The 20,052-nt window shown below is 44.3% G+C and overlaps 2 protein-coding genes across 2 annotated transcripts in view; one reads left to right on the top strand and one right to left on the bottom strand.

Moving 5' to 3' along the window:
* Positions 1-2,933: 2,933 nt before the first annotated feature.
* On the top strand, positions 2,934-6,636 carry LOC111966194 (rhodopsin-like). Its single transcript, XM_023990642.2, is given in 5 exon segments — positions 2,934-3,556; positions 4,643-4,811; positions 4,971-5,136; positions 5,241-5,480; positions 5,581-6,636. Coding segments are annotated over 5 exon segments (1,062 nt in total). The 5' UTR covers positions 2,934-3,195; the 3' UTR covers positions 5,707-6,636.
* A 677-nt stretch (positions 6,637-7,313) lies between these two features.
* The window catches only part of LOC111966192 (plexin-D1), a 53,021-nt gene continuing 40,282 nt past the window's right edge, over positions 7,314-20,052 (bottom strand). Inside the window, exons 20-29 of the mRNA XM_023990641.2 lie at positions 19,765-19,921; positions 19,450-19,553; positions 18,591-18,654; positions 16,761-16,795; positions 15,893-15,997; positions 15,408-15,571; positions 15,154-15,301; positions 12,757-12,897; positions 10,935-11,009; positions 7,314-9,930 (exon numbers count right to left, since the gene is read on the bottom strand). Coding sequence (XP_023846409.2) covers positions 9,814-9,930; positions 10,935-11,009; positions 12,757-12,897; positions 15,154-15,301; positions 15,408-15,571; positions 15,893-15,997; positions 16,761-16,795; positions 18,591-18,654; positions 19,450-19,553; positions 19,765-19,921 — 1,110 coding nt within the window. The 3' untranslated portion in view covers positions 7,314-9,813. The remainder of the gene's footprint in view (positions 9,931-10,934; positions 11,010-12,756; positions 12,898-15,153; positions 15,302-15,407; positions 15,572-15,892; positions 15,998-16,760; positions 16,796-18,590; positions 18,655-19,449; positions 19,554-19,764; positions 19,922-20,052) is intronic.

Genomic DNA, 20,052 nt, shown 5'->3' with positions numbered 1-20,052 from the left:
CGGCATGGGTCTGTTAATGGCGTACGGCTTAAATGTGTGTGAGAAAGCAGGGAGCAGAAGTATTGTGCACGTCTACGAGTGAGTCCGTAACGGTGTCATAATCCCGGTCCCTGCAGCTGGACGATGGCACGGAAGACACAAAGGAGGACACCTTCATGGCCAAACTCAGCTTTGAGTTGAGGAGGGTGGGACAGAAAGAGGGAAGGATGTGGGAAGTAAGGGGAGTGTAGGAGAGAGGGACAGGTGGAAGGGGTAAGGAGTGAGAGGGGGGTTCGAAAGATGGAAGAGAGGGAGGATGGAAACTAACAGGAGAGTATGAATGGAAAGACTCAGTTTCCCTTTACAGCAGGGTGGGGTCTGACTGTGTCCCAGTGGTGGTGAGTCGCTCTGTGCTGAGGTCTATGAGCAGCAGGGATGTCCTGATCAAGCCCTGGCCTAAACCCCTTCAGTGAGAGTACTACCGCTCCTTACTACCTGCTGTCAGCATCAATATGTGCCGTTCCAGGTACTAAATAGATGGAACACACAGACACACACACACACACACACACGCATACACACACAGAATTGCGCTTCATACCCCCTCACCCCTTTCACACACACACCCAGGTGCAGAATAGGGAGGTGAATTTTTTTCTAATCATTAAAACATGACATGCTCGCACACACCTTGGCACTCCATAGCCCTCTGGCAGAATCTCAGAATTAACTCTCTCTTCTATCTTTTTATGTTTCACTTATTTTTGTGTTTCTTTTACCAGAAGTTACCACCCAATAATTTTTTTTAAACGGCTTCAGAGAAAATGTTGCTAGATGTTGTGTTGCTATCTACGGGAATCCCTGCTCTGACTGGTGCTGTGTTCTCTGACCCATTCATCCTGTCTTCTCTGGTGTGTTTCCTCTAATCTAGATGTTCCACAGTGAGGACTATGAGCTGCTGGAGCTTCAGCTTAACTGCTGTCTCTACTGCTGACGGCCGATCGATGGACCCAACTGACCTCCGCAAACTGGTTTAGAATCACTTAATCCGTCTCCCAGTTTATTAATATATTTTTATCAACATTGCTACTTGGTTATAATCCAGCCAATAAATACTTATGTTAGATTGTATGCTGATCTGGAATCAGTTACATGGCTTTCATCGAAAGTCCAGTCTGATTGTAGAGTGCGTGAAAAAGGAGTTGGAGTCAGTTTCACTCTTGCTCTTCTGAGGAATTTTCCACCCATATGCTCACACCCCTCATGTACACTACCGTTCAAAAGTMTGTGGTCACTTAGACATTTCCTTGTTTTTGAAAGAAAAGCAAAAAAAAATTGTCCATTAAAATAACATCAAATTGATCAGAAATACAGTGTAGACATTGTTAATGTTGTAAATGACTATTGTAGCTGGAAACCGCTTATTTTTTTATGGAATATCTACATAGGCCCATTATCAGCAACCATCACTCCTGTGTTCCAATGGCACGCTGTGTTAGCTAATCCAAGTTTAGCTAAAAGGCTAATTGATCATTAGACAACTCTTTTGCAATTGTGTTAGCACAGCTGAAAACTGTTGTGCTGATAAAAAGTAGAAATAAAACTGGCCTTTAGACTAGTTGAGTATCTGAAGCGTCAGCATTTGTGGGTTTGATTATAGGCTCAAAATGGCCAGAAACAAAGACCTTTCTTCTGAAACTCGTCAGTCTATTCTTGTTCTGAGAAATGAAGGTTATTCCATGCGAGAAATTGCCAAGAAACTGAAGATCTGGTACAACGCTCTGTACTACTCCCTTCATCGAACAGCGCAAACTGGCTCTAACCAGAATAGAAAGAGGAGTGGGAGGCCCTGGTACACAACTGAGCAAGAGGACAAGTACAATTAGAGTGTCTAGTTTGAGAAACAGATGCCTCACAAGTCCTCAAACTGGCAGCTTCATTAAATAGTTCCCGCAAAACACCAGTCTCAATGTCAACAGTGAAGAGGCGACCCGCGATCCCGGCCTTGTTAAATGTTAAATTTTCAGGGCCGATAGGTTTGCCTAGTGATTAGAGCGTTGAGCCAGTAACCGAAAGGTTGCTAGATCGAATCTCCGAGCTGACTAGGTAAAAATATGTTGTTCTGTTCCTGAACAAGGCAGTTAACTTAGGCCGTCATTGTAAATACGAATTTTGTTCTTAACTGACTTGCCTAGTTAAATAAAAAAATGTCTACCTGTATTTCTGATCAATTTGATGTTATTTTAATGGACATAAAATTTGCTTTTCTTTCAAAAACAAGAGAGATTTCTAAGTGACCCTAAACTTTTGAACGTTAGTGTATGTTATTTGAGTGACTAGTTCATGACGATCATTATAGTCCGCCAACAAAGTGGCGTCTTTAGCCGATCAACCAATAGGATTAACAGGATCAGATTACACAGAGCCTATCACACAGATTTACACCAACAGGGAATGTAGACAGTCCATGAAATAACTGTCTGTCATGATATATAGAAAAAGGTTTGACACGTCGGTCTGCATAAGCAGACTGGTACAGTAGCCTCTTGACATCTAGGATAATGTAATCTCTGATGACACCTTGTTTCCTAGTGCACTACTTTTTTGTCATATGTGCTATTGAAGAAGAAGTCTATAAATTGCATTGGTCTTCGTCAGCCTCCTGTAACACTCTCTCCTTAGCAAACTTGTTTATGTCCCACTTGTGATGATGAAATCATCAGAGGAATAACCCTTGAGTATAACAGTATATGTCCTAGATGTTTTTCTCATGAATTTGTGTGTGTTGTGGTGTGTGTGTGTTGGTGTGTGTGTGTGTGTGTGTGTGTGTGTGTGTGTGTGGTGTGTGTGTGTGTGGTGTGTGTGGTGTGGTGTGTGTGTGTGTGTGTGTGTGTGTGTGTGTGTGTGGTGTGTGTCCTAAATCTGTCTAGCTGACACCATGCTGATTATCCATGCACGTCCATAATCCTAAGAGAGAATCTCTTAAAAGGGTCTGTGCCCGCCTCGGGGGGGCAGAGCACACCACCTCTCATCACCAGGATCTATTTCCTCCATCTATCTATCCAACCCTCCYGCTAGAAATAGCTCCTCTCGTAGAAGGGATAGTGCTTTCTCTTTCCTCTCTCAAAATACCAGAGAGGATAGAGAAAGACACAAACTCCTGTAGAGACACATAGACAAACAGAAACACACACACACACCCCYACAGCCGTCGCCATGAACGGCACAGAGGGCCCAAACTTCTACGTGCCCATGTCTAACAAGACAGGGGTGGTGAGGAGCCCCTTTGAGCACCCTCAGTACTACCTAGCTGCACCCTGGAAGTACTCGCTCCTCGCTGCCTACATGATCTTTCTCATCATCACAGCCTTCCCCGTCAACTTCCTTACGCTCTATGTCACGGTGCAGCACAAGAAGCTGCGGACCCCCTTGAACTACATCCTGTTGAATCTGGCTGTGGCTGACCTCTTCATGGTGGTGGGGGGCTTCACRGTGACTCTCGCAACAGCCCTACAGGGCTACTTCTTCCTGGGGGTCACCGGCTGTAACGTTGAAGGATTCTTTGCCACTATGGGAGGTAAGTCATGGTGGAGCCTTAGGGTAGGTAGYAGTTGTCGCAAGCTACAGGATAAGATATGTTTGTTCCCATAATGGTTATGGTTAGGCTATGGGGAATTTGATTTTAGATCTGTGGTTAAGAGGAAKTTTTACCTTAYYGGGTGCCCAACRTTTTCAGGTGCAACCTCAATGTACCTTGAACTCAATGAGTTTAATGTAAGGAGATACAGATTTTTTTTCCCATATCAAGAACACTAGGGTTAAGTGCCTTGCTCCACTAGGCTACCTGCCGRKSTATAKTATGTATATTTGCACCTCTTTTACACACCTGTGTTCTGTGACTGGGGGGGATGGGGGAAAGGTATTTAATAACTGCAGATGTTTAGACCTTATATAATGAATACATTAAGCGTTGTGTTGAAGTAGGACCTACAGTAGTTATCAATATAAATGAATTCATATAAATGTATGAAAACGTATATTTGCCAATATTCTTGGAACTCACTCACTGTACCCTGTGTACTTTTAGATACAGTAGCRTGTGTTGGAACTCACTCACTGTACCCTGTGTACTTTTAGATACAGTAGCCTGTGTTGGAACTCACTCACTGTACCCTGTGTACTTTTAGATACAGTAGCCTGTGTTGGAACTCACTCACTGTACCCTGTGTACTTTTAGKTACAGTAGCCTGTGTTGGAACTCACTCACTGTACCCTGTGTACTTTTAGATACAGTAGCCTGTGTTGGAACTCACTCACTGTACCCTGTGTACTTTTAGKTACAGTAGCCTGTGTTGGAACTCACTCACTGTACCCTGTGTACTTTTAGATACAGTAGCCTGTGTTGGAACTCACTCACTGTACCCTGTGTACTTTTAGATACAGTAGCCTGTGTTGGAACTCACTCACTGTACCCTGTGTACTTTTAGATACAGTAGCCTGTGTTGGAACTCACTCACTGTACCCTGTGTACTTTTAGATACAGTAGCCTGTGTTCATTGTTAAGTTTTCTGCCTGTGTCCAATATTCCTTAACTGTCTGAATACTTTCTGCACATGAGCATTTATACTGTGTATGTCTCTCTAACTTGCTGTGTCTCTCTCAGGGGAGATCGCCCTTTGGTCTCTGGTGGTATTGGCCATCGAGCGCTATATCGTGGTGTGTAAACCAATGACCAACTTCCGCTTCAATGAGAGGCACGCCATTGTGGGCGTGGCCGTCACCTGGATCATGTCTCTCACCTGTGCTCTACCTCCATTGTGTGGCTGGTCCAGGTAAGTCACCCTCTAAATACCCTCCAAATAGCATCTCCTACTAGTCTTACCTTAAATGTCACCTTAAGAACAGGGAATGGGCTGATGGCTGGTAGACCTCAGGGGCAATACTTCTGTATATTACATTTTCAAACAAAAATATGAGGTGAATGTTTGTAGGTACATCCCAGAGGGCATGCAGTGTTCCTGTGGGATTGACTACTACACCCCGACGCCTGAGCTGGGAAACACCTCCTTTGTCATCTARATGTTCACCCTCCACTTCTCCATCCCTCTGGTCATCATCGGCTTCTGCTACGGCCGTCTGCTCTGCACCGTCCGCGCGGTACGACCACACACACGGTCACTGAGTACCGGCAAACACACAGGACTAATATATCTCCAGTTAYGGCTCATATCAAAGCACTCTGTGTGTGTCTGTCCATTCAGGCGGCAGCCCTGCAGCAGGAGTCAGAGACCACTCAGAGGGCAGAGAAGGAAGTGACCCGTATGGTGATCGTCATGGTCATCTCGTATCTGGTGTGCTGGCTGCCCTATGCCACCGTGGCCTGGTACATCTTTGCCAATCAGGGCACCAACTTTGGCCCTGTCATGATGACCATCCCAGCCTTCTTTGCCAAGAGTGCTGCCCTCTACAACCCAATAATCTATATTCTACTCAACAGACAGGTAAACCCAAGCAGAGTGTGTGTGTGTGTGTGTGTATGTCTACATAAAGCTGACATAGATAGACGTGTGTGAAAAACCTCCCCTCTCCTCCCTTCTCCAGTTCAGGAACTGCATGTTGACCATAGTGTGTTGCGGGAAGAGCCCATTCGGTGAGGAGGAGACCTCCACCGCCTCCTCCAAAACACAGGCCTCCTCCATCTCCGCCAGCCAGGTGGCTCCTGCCTGACCTACGACCCATAAACCCTGACTCCTTACCTGTCCCAGCCCATCTGTGGACCCACCGCCAAGCAGCAGCCTCCGATAGGCCAATGTTCTCGATTTACCTCTGTCTGCACTGCAGGGGTGTGCCTGCTGTACCTGTACATATATCCCTCATTGTGACCTAAGCATAACAAACCAAGAAACAGTGCTTAGTTGGCTTCATCAATCGTTTACTGGAGTTGGTAGAAGTTGCCTCAAACCACTGATAAAGAGTCAGATTATTTTACTCCCCTTTTTAAAAGGTTATGGTTAGGAATAGGGGTTGCATTGTCTGATACTAGGTCTGTGGTTAGGGCATCTTGACTTCTACCTCAAGCACTTTTAACAGCGCCACTGGGTGTCATTTTGGTGGCTGTCCAACTAAACACGTTCCATGGGCTCCCCTCCCATTACTCCAAAACTTCAAATGCCACAATATAAAAAACATATGGCATCTTTTGTTTACATAATTATTCAGCTTATGCCCCTTAAATACGCTTTAAAGTATCTAGTTGTTAAATTAATACTTAGGGTAAAATACGTTTTAAATTTGTTTAGATTGTGCCTACCATAAAGCGTTGAGGAGAGCTCTCCCCTGGTTTCTGTGTCTTTCCCATGATATGGCTGAAACGGGTTAGTTCTTAACACTTGGCTCCGAAAAGGTCCTGAATGTAAACAAATGGACCTGCATAGAACCTCTGCAGAAAGAAGATACCTCCTGAGAGTGTGTGTGTTTGTGTGCATGAGTGTGTGCATGCGTGTATGTTTAAAAGCTCTGGAGACAGGACTAGTGTTAATAATGTAAAGATTAGGATGTTGTACGTGACGTGGAAATAAAGTRGTTAAATGTCCTGGAATAAAAATGACGATAAAAATAATGAGACCTTTCTTTTTCATAGCTGTTTCTTTCATAAGGGAGCATTTACAGTACTAGCCTTTTAGAACATGTCCAGATGCCCATTGGGTTGTTGGGTGGTATGCACAACCAATCAAGACAGCACAAACAAAACACCTCTGCCCTGTGGTTTACAAATGTCACTTTGATGAACTTTTCTCTGTTTACATAGGACTAGGGCCTAGATTCAGTCAGCTCAAGCATTAACTGGCGATATCAGACACCCGCATAGCAGATGTTCTGGCAACCTCAGAGGTGAAACTGCTAGAGCTGTCAAATCGGTGAGCAGCTGCTCTTGCGATCGTTGTCATGAAAGCCAAAGCGTTAGAATTTCAGAATGAGAAAATGTAGGCTATATAGAAATAATTATGCTCAAATGTATAAATCATCCAATGAACTCATGAGCGTTTCTATCATCCTAATCCAGGTGTAGATTATATCTCACATTCCAGTGTTCAAACTTGTAAATAAGGCTGCATGGGATTTTTGTTAATGCAACTACGTGCAGCCAATGGCAATGTCCGCTTTAGGTATAATTCCGGGAGCCACTTGTGGATTTGACAGCTCTAACTCAGTTCCGGTACCGCCAAAACAACCGCTATGCGGATGTTGGCTAAAGCGGATTTGATTGAATCGAGCCATTGTTATTGATGAAAACAGGAATTTAAATATTATTACGAAACTGACATTTCATGACATTTATACTATATTATAGCATAATAGCATTTATTTTCACAATCTCTGACAATAGACCCAAGTCATTTTGGCATCACAAGTACAGTCATGTCAAACAGTTCTTCCTCTTTGATTAACTTAAGGTCATAGTTTCACTCTAAATTTCCCTCTTGGTCATAATCAATCTTCGTTCTCAGTCACTTCCAAAACAGATCAACCTGTCTTCACATGAACACATCCAATGTAATTATATAGAGTCTAGTCTCTTTGCAAGCAGGTCTGGCACATGAAACGTCACCTAAATAAATCATCTAATTATACTCTCTACTCCTCCATAACCCATCACCAAATTGCAAAGCACATTGGGACTTGTAGTTCAAAGCACCGGTGGAGTTCTTTGCCCATTCCACCAATCAAACCTGAGAACAGCGCAGGTTATAAGAAGATGGGAGGAGTTTCTCATTCACATATCATTGAACAGGCCACTCAGAAAGCATTATAACTCAGCTATAAATATTGCTATGGACATTTATCATACAGTACAGTGCATCATTGGCTCGTCCCCCAAGAAAAAGGGGGTCAGTGCGTAAGATGGTTGCCGGGGATCCAGGTCCCAGAGGCGGTGACGTCATCCAGAATAAGGTCCATCTCCAAGTGCCTCCTCTAACTCCTCTATGCTTCAGGTCAAAGCAGTGTGAAACCAGAGTGAGATTTAAGCCAGGTGTGAATAAGCAGGAAACCAGCTTGGGGTTCTATCCATGTGTGAATAGAAGAGTCAACACAGTCAAAGAGAGGATCCAGAGATTCTATATTTGATATAAGGGACGTGGGTATCAATTCCTCAGTATCTAAAGCAATTGCTCAACACAAGGTAAGTTTCTTAGGACATTTCTTAATCCATGGTACAGTGCTCCCAATGAGGTTTCTGAGGCAGTCTTGGGTTAGGGGTGGTACAGTAAAGCTCAAGCTGACATCTCTTCCAGTCTTAAAGCAAAATCTTTCTTAACTTCTTTTGGCTGGGGGCAGTATTGAGTAGCTTGGATGAATAAGGTGRCCAGAGTAAACTGCCTGCTACTCAGGCCCAGAAGCTAAGATATGCATATTATTAGTATATTTGGATAGAAAACACTCTGAAGTTTCTAAAACAGTTTGAATGATGTCTGTGAGTATAACAGAACTCATATGGCAGGCAAAAACCTGAGAAGAAAATCCAACCAGAAAGTGGGAAATCTGAGGTTTGTAGGTTTGCCTATCCAATATACAGTGCCTATGGGGTCATATTGCCCTTCCTAAGGCTTCCACTAGATGTCAACAGTCTTTAGAACCTTTTTTCAGGCCTCTACTGTGAAGGATGAGGGGATGAGAGCTGTTTTCACCAGGTGTCTGGCAGAGTGCCATGAGCTCACGTTCCTTTTCGTTTCTAAAGACAAAGGAATTCTCCGGTTGAAACGTTATTGAAGATTTATGTTAAAAACATAATAAAGATTGATTCTATACATCGTTTGACATGTTTCTAGGAACTGTAATGTAATTTTTTGAGTTTTCGTCTGGTCTGCGCATCATGAATTTGGATTTTTGAACTAAACGCGCGAACAAAAATAAGGAGGTATTTGGACATAAATGGACTTTATCGAACAAAACAAACATTTATTGTGGAACTGGGATTCCTGGGAGTGCAGGAAAGTGAATATTTARAATGCTATTTCTGACTTCTGTTGACTCCACAACATGGCGGGTACCTGTATGGCTTGTTTGTGTCTGAGCGCCGTACTCAGATTATTGCATGGTGTGCTTTTTCCGTAAAGTTTTTTTTTTAAATCTGACACAGCGGCTGCATTAAGGAGAAGTTTATCTAAAGTTCCATGTCAAACACTTGTATCTTTTATCAATGTTTATTATGAGTATTTCTGTAAATTGATGTGGCTCTCTGCAAAATCACCGGATGTTTTGGAGGCATAACATTACTGAACATAACTCGCCAATGTAAACTAAGATTTTGGGATATAAATATGAACTTTATCGAACAAAACATACATGTATTGTGTAACATGAAGTCCTATGAGTGTCATCTGATGAAGATCAAAGGTTAGTGATTAATTCTATCTCTATTTCTACTTTTTGTGACTCCTCTCTTTGGCTGGAAAAATGGCTGTGTTTTTCTGTGACTTGGTACTGACCTAACATAATCAGATGGTGTGCTTTCTTCGTAAAGCCTTTTTGAAATCGGACACCATGGTGGGATTAACAACAAGTTAAATACTTGTATTTTAATTATGAGATTTCTGTTGTTTGAATTTGGCGCCCTGCACTTTCACTGGCTGTTGTCAAGTCGATCCCGTTAACGGGATCTCAGCCGATCTCAGCCGTAAGAAGTTAAAGCAAAGAGTTCCTTTCTGTCTTTGGGCTCTATAAAGAGAAGGGATATGTGGAGGGTAGACAGACAGGGGGTTTCCTAGGTCCTTGGATCCCGGGTAGGGTGGAGGCAGCCAGGAGGAATAGGCTGGAATCTGGGTGGCGGGAGACTCAGGCCTCACTGCTGCACTCATAGATGTTGTCCTCCACCAGAGCAATGACCTGCTCAAACTTGTGGTGCAGCTGAGTACGCTTCGCTGTGGGGTTGGACTCGAGAGCACTCACCACCTGACAGCAAGGGGGATGAGAGAGAGGGAGAAGGAGAGCGAGAAAGAAACAGTTCAGACAATGGCCAAGTGAGCAACCTTACAAAACGTATCTACCCACAGTTAGAGAATGAGAGAGAGATAGAGAAATAGAGAGACTCATTTCAGTAACCCTCAAGTGTTCATGCATTCTACAGCACAAGACAGAAACTCAACCACCTGCCGAGACAGAGAAAGAGTACTTCAGCAGTTCTTCAGCCTCCATGCATGACTCTCTCCTCACAAGAGCCTTTCCAGTTCACATACTATTTACAAAACCCATGTCTGTGCTGCCTTTCATGTCTGCTAGTTGTCATGCGTTCAGTGGGTGTGACTGGCAGCATGTGCCCAGTGAGAGGGCTGAGTGCGAGAATGTGTAATTCCGAAGTGATTCATAGAGAGTCCTAGAGAAACCTCTGAGTGCCAGGGCTTGGTTGCATAAAACATTTTAAGTGTTAGAGGGCACTTTGGTCACTCCACTGCAGGAAAGTGTTTTTAACGGGGAAATGTGCAACTGGCTTAAAGTTAAGGAAACTTTAAGGGAAAAGATGAGTGGGAAATTAATTTAAGATGTTTTATGCAACCGGGCCCTGGTGTCTGCTGGTACAGGAGAATGGCAGTGAACAGCAGTTAAACACAGCAGTTAAATACACGGAGAGGGCCCTCAGACATTATGATGAGGGCCCACAGACATCATCACTGTCTGAATCATTCCACGGAACAGTAGGTGTGTGTGTGTGCGCGTGTGTATTTCGGGTCTGGGTGAAAGAGGGTGTGTGGGGTTGTGAAGAGGCCGTTAGATCTTTAAAGAAGCATGTGATCGCCTGTACTGATGCTTCATGCCCTGATACTCATCTCTCTCTTTCTCTCTGAAACTCTAAACTCCATGTGGAATATAGACTGTGATAAGGCTGGAGATAGGGCCAGTTTAAACGTGTCAAACAGCTCATCCAGGGCAGAGGTAGTGGGAGAGATAGCTGATCTTACCTGGTTTCTGTATTTCTTGGCGTATTTGTAGATCTCCGTCAAGGCCAGGTTGGTATTGAACTCGTTTCTGTATTTCTGTAACAGAGTAAGCGTATCGTTCCGATATACAGTCAAAAGTTTGTATACACCTACTCATTCAAGGGTTTTTCTTTATTTTGACTATTTTCTACATTGTAGAATAGTAGTGAAGACATAAAAACTATGAAATACCACACATGGAATCAGGTAGTAACCAAAAAAGTGTTAAACAAATCAAAATATATTTTATATTTGAGATTCTACAAATAGCCACCCCTTGATGACAGCTTTGCACACTCTTAGCATTCTCTCAACCAGCTTCAAGAGGGAGGTACCTGGAATGAGTTTCAATTAACAGGTGTATCTTGTTAAAAGTTGATTTGTCAAATTTTCTTCCTTCTTAATGCGTTTGAGCCAATCAACTGTATTGTGACAAGGTAGGGGTGGTATACAGAAGATAGCCCTATTTGGTAAAAGACCAAGTCCATATTATGGCAAGAACAGCTCAAATAAGCAAAGAMAAATAATAGTCCATCATTACTTTAAGACATAAAGGTCAGTCAATAGGGAACATTTCAATAACTTTGAAAGTTTCTTCAAGTGCAGTCGCAAAAACCATCAAGCGCTATGATGAAACTGGCTCTCATGAGGACCGCCACAGGAAAGGAAGACCCAGAGTTTCCTCTGCTGCAGAGGATAAGTTCATTAGAGTTAACTGCACTTCAGATTGCAGCCCAAATAAATGCTACAGAGTTCAAGTAACAGACACATCTCAACATCAACTGTTCAGAGGAGACTGTGTGGCCAGGCCTTCATGGTCGAATTGCTGCAAAGAAACCACTACTAAAGGACACCAAATAATAAGAAGAGACTTGCTTGGGCCAAGAAACACGAGCAATGGACATTAGACCGGTGGAAAGCTGTCCTTTGGTCTGATGAGTCCAAATTTGAGATGTTTTGGTTCCAACCGCTGTGTCTTTGTGAGACGCAGAGTAGGTGAACAGATGATCTCCGCATGTGTGATTACCACCGTGAAGCATGGAGGAGGAGGTGTGATGGTGTGGGGGTGCTTTGCTGGTGACACTGTGATTTATTTAGAATTCAAGGCACACCTTAACTAGCATAGCTTATACAGCATTCTGCAGCGATACACCATCCCATCTGGTTTGCGCTTAGTGGGACTATCATTTGTTTTTCAACAGGACAATGACCCAAAACACACCTCTAGACTGTGTAAGGGCTATTTGAGCAAGAAGGAGAGTGATGGAGGGCTGCATCAGATGACCTCGCCACCACAATCACCTGACCTCAACCCAATTAAGATGGTTTTGGATGAGTTGGACCGCAGAGAAGAAAAAGCAGCCAACAAGTGGTCAGCATTTGTGGGAACTCCTTCAAGACTGTTGGAAAAACATTCCTCATGAAGCTGGTTGAGAGAATGCCAAGAGTGTGCAAAGCTATCGAGGCAAAGTGTGGCTACTTTGAAGAATCAAAATATATTTTATATTGGAGATTTGTTTAACACTTTCTTGGTTACTACATGATTCCATATGTGTTATTTCATGGTTTTGATGTCTTCACCATTATTCTACAATGTAGAACATAGTAAAGATAAAGAAAAACCCTTGAATGAGTAGGTGTGTCCAAACTTTTGACTGGTACTGTAAATCCGTCAAACAAAAGAATCTCAAAAAGTAATACATCAATTAACAGTTTAGCACCGTTGAATGCAGTGACAGTCTGCCACCAAGGCTAACAAATTACAATCAATCATATATTGATCTGTCACCCCTCGCTCTCTCACCCGTGACTCCTCGGCCAAGTGGGCGTTCATCTCCTGCTCGCTCAGTGGCGCCATCTCCTGGATCTGCTTGTAGTAGCACTGCACCCTCTTCTTGTACTCTGGGATCTCCTTGGCATACAGCAGCTTGTTGGTGGGAGAGTCCTGAAACAAGAGACACCGTCCTACTTAGTCAAAGTAACCTCTTTGGATCTTTTAGTAAATCAACCAAACTAGTTCTGTCCTTTACCACTCTCCTGACCACGACCAGTATGTAATATAACCCCTGCCTGTGTTTGGTTGTCAGATTGTTTTCAGTATGACAGTGCTCAGTCCAGTGTATGGTGAGTGTGGTCTATGGTCAGTGAGTTGTTAATGAGACTGTGGGCAGCATGGTCTGTGGTCATAATGTAGTTGGTCTATGGTTGATCTACGGTCCATGGTCATAGCGAGTGGTTGGTGTTATCAGTGTGTGAGTAGGTCAGCACCTCCTTGTGCCGAGACAAAGAAGGGAGGGCCCAGAGTTTCCTCTCCTCACAATAGGAAAGTTAAACAAACCATACCCACAGCCACAGAGAACCAGGCCAGACATAACAACCCTTCCTTCTAGCCATCTGCTACTTCTCCAAGTTGCTGACAGCATTTACAATGGTACTGAAAGCATTACTCAATCACTAAGGTACACATACAAGGTATTGGGTTGAGCATACAGATATGTAGGCTATGCATTTGCGTGTGTGTGTGTGTGTGTGGTATCGGAGCTAGGAAGACTCCAGCCACTGCCCCTCCTCCTGATAGGGATCCCTCTCTTCCTGTCCACAAGGTCATTTCATTTCCTGTGGTTCCTCCATCTGCCTGACGACCCCCCTTGACCCCTAATAACCGCCCACCCCCTCTCCATCCCTACTGTCTGTCTGCAGGCCACCAGATAAGGTTTTCATTGAAGCAGCTTCTTTTCCAAGCCCTCTCTCACCCCTGCAGAGCGATTGCTAATCCAGACCTCTTACTGACCTGTCCTCTGACCGCTACCCACGTGCGCATGCACACTTGTGTATTATACTTGTGAGGACTTTTTGGGGTCCTATTTACCCTAAACCTGACCCTAACCCAGGGTTTCTCAAACCCGGTCCTTTTGGTTTTTGCCCTAGCACTACGGATTCAAATAATCAACTAATTATCAAGCTTTGGTCATTTGAATCAGCTGTGTAGTGTTAGGGGGGAAAAAACTAAACGTGCTCACCTTGGGTCCCGAGGACCGAGTTTGGGAAACGCTGCCCTAACTCTAGTTCTGAACCTAACCCTTAAGCCTAAAATAGTATTTTTCCTTTTTAGGACTGGCCAAATGTCCGAATTCTCCTCCTTCTCCACATCCACATCGGGATGTGAGCATCTGGGTTGTTTTTACGGTGCCATGGTGTGTTTCTTTGTTTGTGTGTGTTTCACATGCTTGAGGTGCTTGCATTGGCTCTTTGGCAATGAACAAGTGGAATAGATCAGCATTGTTTGACAAATATCTCCAGGGAGGAAGTCGGTCAGAGAGACAGGAAGCAGTGTGTATGCTAGGGGTCACAACGTCTGAGGGATGAGACTGATTTGTGGGGAGTGAGGGCACTGAAAGGCACACACACACACACACACACACACACACACACAGGATTCCTGGTGCTCATGACCTTGGTTGAGCAGACTGGGCTGAAATAACATGAGGAGAGGTAGACAGAGCTGATGGACTGACTGGAGAAAGGAGGGGAGGGAGGTTGGCAGGGACTGGGGAGGAAACTGGGGATTTCTGCACTTGTCTTTTCCTACTACCACTGACTTTGCTGATAACTATTTTGTTGAGGGAAATTATACTTGTTAAAACAGTGATATGTGGTTGTCTCACCTAGCTGTCTGAAGATGAATTCAATAATTGTAAGTTACTCTGGATAAGAGCGTCTGCTGTCAAAAATGTCATTTTTTGTTCTGTGTGTAAGAGTATATGCTGTAGGTACAGCAGTCTTGTGTATTTGTATCAGGGCCGGCTCTAGCCTTTTGGGTACCCTAAGTGAGATTTGGGTAACCAAAATTGTGGTCTGCCTCTTGACAGTGGAGAGAGAAATGTTCATTTAAAAATGAAATATCCAGCAATTCTACACATTATGCCAAGAAGACGTAGAGAAAATCTTGCAGTTTTAAAGGAAGTTTCCTGCAGTTTTACACAACAAAAGAAACATTGGGGGGGGGGGGATAGCGCTACCGGCCGGGGGCCCTAAGCGACCGCTTATGTCGGCCCTGATGTGTAACCATGTCTATGAGTGTGTGTTTACCTAGCAGTGAATATGTGTATGTGTGTATGCATGTTTATGTGTACTGTATTACATGTGTAGGTGTACCATAAAAGTGTGTGTAATGCATGTGTCAAGTGTTTTTGTGTCTCACCTTGCCCAGCTGCAGGTCTGAAATGGAGCAGGCGTCTATGAAGGCCTGGGCGATGACAGACAGACATGCATCCATGTGATCTGTCTTATCAATGTCAAACACAAACTGAGGGTTCTTCAGGATGTTCACCCAGAAACGCAAAGGTAAACTAAGGAGATGGGAAAACATTCTGTGAGCTTCCGAAAACATTTAGCATTAGAGGTACATCATGCTACATTGATGAGTAGATGATCAGATGTATCAAGTTCCCCTACCTGTTGGTCTTCCAGATGTGCAGGGTGTCGGGGTCGGTGATGCCCCTCTTGTCCGCCTGCTCCTCCAGGAAGTCAAAGAAGTATTTGATGGCCAGTGGGGGACGCTCTGCGGGAATACTGAGGATGGCCTGGAAAAGGTCGTCCAGGAACTTCTGCAATGTTCCCTACGGAATCACAACACAGATGGGATCAGACACAGAACCAGAACTGGGATCAAGATGGATCGTTTGGAATTCCAGGATGATATCACTGTAAATAGAACTGATAATGGAATGATTCATAATGATAAAGGAATGATGCCTCTGGTTTAGCCAACTACTCTGTGATTGTCGTGCCAAACTGTTTAGGCTCACGATTGGACATGATAAGGAGTTGGCTAGCTGAAGCAGTAACAGACCCAAACTAGGCTGGGCACTGCTTTCTGTCACAGAATTGTAGAATGCAAATCGTTCAAGATGGCTGCCATGTWTTTTTTTTTTTCTTACCTTGGTGGAGAGGAGGCGTGTCAGGTAGATCTCAGGGAGGACCTTCTTACGGTGACTCTGTCTGTGGGACCTCTTATTCTCAAACAGCTCATCATGAGGCAGGACCTAGATGGGCAGGGGGCAGAGATTAGAGGTTAGAGGTCAGGGTACAAAAACATCCAATCAGCACGATGGGAAATGACCTCATTCTAAATGGGAATCTACTGTACTACGGAGGTGTGACTAACATTTGATAGGGAGATTAAATGAAAAAAAAACGTGTTCCATTTCAAAAGGTTTCTCTTATTCTTGCTTCATGAATACGACCCAAAAATCACAGTGGGGATTTATGAGGTATGACTGACATGATGTCACTTTATGAAATACTGCAAGTTGTAAAATTCTGGAATTTTCTCTTATGCAGTATCATGTGTAACATGCTCCTACAGGTCTTAGCTAGGACAGGGGTATGGAGCTGGGGTAGAAAGATACGRGTTTTTCCTCTACTGAGCCTGTCAACAAACTCCAGTCCAGGCCAGCACACCATAATATGAAATCCTACAACAAAAAAACTGCACACTAAAAATGACTGAAGCAAGAACTCATGTCAAACCCAAAGTCATATCTGACTTTTTTTCCAATGGCTAATGTGTTATTAGCGCTGTCATGTCCTTCCTCCAGCTTTCCTACATGCACATGCACACTCAAACTCTGATGAAAGTATGTAGTCAGATGTATTGCTCAGGCTTTCACTGTGTCTGTCTGAGTTCAATTGAGCTCTCTCAGAGACCAACGGGGCTGATGACAGAAGGAACGGGGTCAATAGAGGTGAATGAGAAAGCTCTCAGTCCGTGTGTGTGTGTGTGTGAGTGAGTGTGTCTGTACTTACCAAATGGATGTATTTCTCTGTGTCCAAGTCTTTGGCTGCAGAGGGAGAGAAAAAAACAGAACAAAACAATCAGAAATCAGAGGAGAGAGAGAGAAATCAGAGGAGAGAGAGAGAAATCAGAGGAGAAAGAGAAATCAGAGAGAGAGAGAGGCAGTTTGAAAAAAAGAAGATTGGAGGAGGGAGGTGAGTGATAGACAGTAAAAAAGGAAGAGAGTCAGGGGTTTATGGGAAAAGAGAGAGTGTATGTAAGAGCCAACGATTCAGGTGGATTGGGAGCTGAGTGAAAAAAGAAAGATTATGAGTGAAAGAATGAGAGGGAGAAAAGCTGAAGAGAGACAGACAGAGTTTGTGATTGGTGCTGGAGCCAGTCTAATGAGTTTACAAAGCTCAGGCACGCATGTGTGCGCGCACACACACACACACACACACAAACAAACACACACACCACAGCCCCATGGTGACTGTGCTCTCATTACTCCAGGCCTAGCTTTGGCAGGCAGACAGGTTTAGGCCCCAGTCCCAGTCCAGACCCTCTGAGGTGATCACAGAAATGGGTAAATGTGTTTTACATTAGCCAGGGTTTACTTCACATCCATTTAGCCTGTTTCTGGCCCAATATGACTGAGAGGAGAGGCCCTAATCATTAGGGTGGACAGAGCGGGTCTGTCAGAACTAAGATCTGTTCTGGGTGAGGTTAGCAGACCCTCCCAAATGTTGACGTCACAGTAGAGAATCATCTGGTACAGGGAACACTCCACCTCCTGTTTCATCTGGGGCTAGATATCTGTTCATGCTTATGGCTACTGGACATCAACCATGCTGTAGAAAGGTCTAATATGTATGTATGGTTGGCCCTYTCCGGTCTCAGCCTCCAGTAATTATGCTGCAATAGTTTATGTGTCGGAGGGCTAGGGTCAGTCTGTTATATATATTTCTGTTATAGAAATATTATATTATCTGTTATAGTATTTCTTATCCGGTGTCCTGTGTGAATTTAAGTATGCTCCCTTTAATTCTCTCTCTCTCTGATGACCTGAGCCCCAGTCCACCTGMTCATGCTGCTGCTCCAGTTTTAACTGTTCTGCCTGCGGCTATGGAACCCTGACCTGTTCACCGGACGTGCTACCTGTCCCAGACCTGCTGTTTTCGACTCTCTCGCTCTACCGCACCTGCTGTCTCTAACTCTGAATGATCGACTATGAAAAGCCAACTGACATTTACTCCTGAGGTGCTGACCTGTTGCACCCTCTACAATCACTGTGATTATTATTATTTGACCCTGCTGGTCATCTATGAACGTTTGAACATCTTGGCCATGTTCTGTTATAATCTCCACCCGGCACAGCCAGAAGAGGACTGGCCACCCCTCAGAGCCTGGTTCCTCTCTAGGTTTCTTCCTAGGTTCTGGCCTTTCTAGGGAGTTTTTCCTAGCCACTGTGCTTCTACATCTGCATTGCTTGCTGTTTGGGGTTTTAGGCTGGGTTTCTGTACAGCACTGAGATATCAGCTGATGTAAAAAGGGCTTCATAAATACATTTGATTGATTTATTGATTGATTTACTGTGTGTGTGCGTGCATCCGTGTGTGATTGATTAAGCGAGACTGCTACAGCGTGTTTTATGGCGGGAAATGTACGTATGTCGGTGGTTTGATGTGTGTGTATGTGTTTAATATGCTCAGGATAAAGTGAATGTGTGGAGTTTTACCGTAATATGCTCAAGATGAAGTGAGTGTGTGTGGTTTTACCGTAATAAAGTTTGTATTTTTCTAAGCATGTAGGAGTGTGTGACAAGGTGACAGAGTGTGTGTGTGTGTGTGTGTGTGACCTACCTCTCCCCAGGGTGTTGTCTCTCTTGTCTTTCATGCTCATGGCGAACGACGCCCCCTCTGGGATCTGTGGGAGGGTTCAGAGGTCACAGGGACAGGGGTGAGAGGGGGAGCACGAGAACTGGATCGTTATCCGCAGCCTCAGGGTATGTGTGTGTGTGTTRGGGTGTGTGTGTGAGTCTGAAGTGGCAGGGTGGCTCCAGGGGGGCTGCAGGGGGGCTGGCTGGGCTCATTAAAGTCAACACAGTGAAATGGATTGAACAGCCTTGTCAGTGAACCGAGACTGTTAGTACACACTGTGCCTCACTGCCTTCACAACTCAGCACTAACTTAACAGAGCACGTAACAGCACTGGTAACAGGGCAAAGGTTATAGGTCACCGCCCGACTGTTTACACACACAAATACACTCAGACACACAGAATTACTCTGACACATTACAAACATTTTAAGACACTAGAAAATGCAAAGCCCCCCCCCCTAAAAAAAATGTACACCAAGACAAACACACAAATAGCCACAGACAATGACAGATACAAACAAAAACAGAAATCACACAATAACATACTGCATGTGTATGATGACATAAACAAACACAGTCACAGAGGGCACCACACACATACTGTATTGACACCCATCTGTATGCGAACACAGATAAACAGAATGTGGCACCCCTTGGGCAGTCAACATTTACAGTGACTCTTCACCATTCACCTCTCTGTTACTTCCACCCTTGCTGTGAGTGTGTTAATGTCAGGGAAAACACACAGACACAGGGGACACACCACGCACAACCTCACGTATGCATGCACTCACGCACGCACAGGTGAGATGGTGTGTGTGTTGTGGGAGCAGAGCCTTGCCTGGTAATGCGAGACTGTGTTGAGTTTCTTCCTGCCATCCTCCATCACTGAAGTGTTATCCAGGTCCTGGAGGATCCTGCTGTTACTACCGGACGCAAACCATTCTACAGCACAGCAGAGAGGGGGGGAAAAAAGGGAGAGAGGGACGAGGGAAGGGACAAAATGTTATAAATGTTCAAATGCATTTGGCCATCTATTGTATAAGCTTCATGTCAGTTGAGCTACAAAGCAAGAGTTGATCAGGGCTCCCTTTCAAAAAATGTCTTCCTCACTCAATCTAAATAAAGGAAGGAGAATAAAATACAGTTCTCTCACCCAGGTCTACGTCCTCTGCCATTGGCCACTGCGAGAAGGGCAGGTTCTTATAGAAGGCATCTAGAATCTTATCCTTCACCTGGCAGATGGTGTCTGTGTTCATCACCCTCACGACCAGAGAGTCCATCCCACAGCCCTGGAACGAGACGTTGATGTTCTGGACACACACAAAGAGAGGGAGGACATTAGAGTAGGCAGGGTAGGTCACAATTATTTAATTAGGACATTATAAACAGGATTATATAGAGGTGAATGATTGACACATGATACATGCATACAGCAAGACTT

This window comes from Salvelinus sp. IW2-2015, linkage group LG7, assembly GCF_002910315.2.
Source record: "Salvelinus sp. IW2-2015 linkage group LG7, ASM291031v2, whole genome shotgun sequence".
Classification (NCBI taxonomy): domain Eukaryota; kingdom Metazoa; phylum Chordata; class Actinopteri; order Salmoniformes; family Salmonidae; genus Salvelinus; species Salvelinus sp. IW2-2015.
Note: the sequence above shows the minus strand (reverse complement) of the source record. Positions and strands in the feature narration are given on the sequence as shown.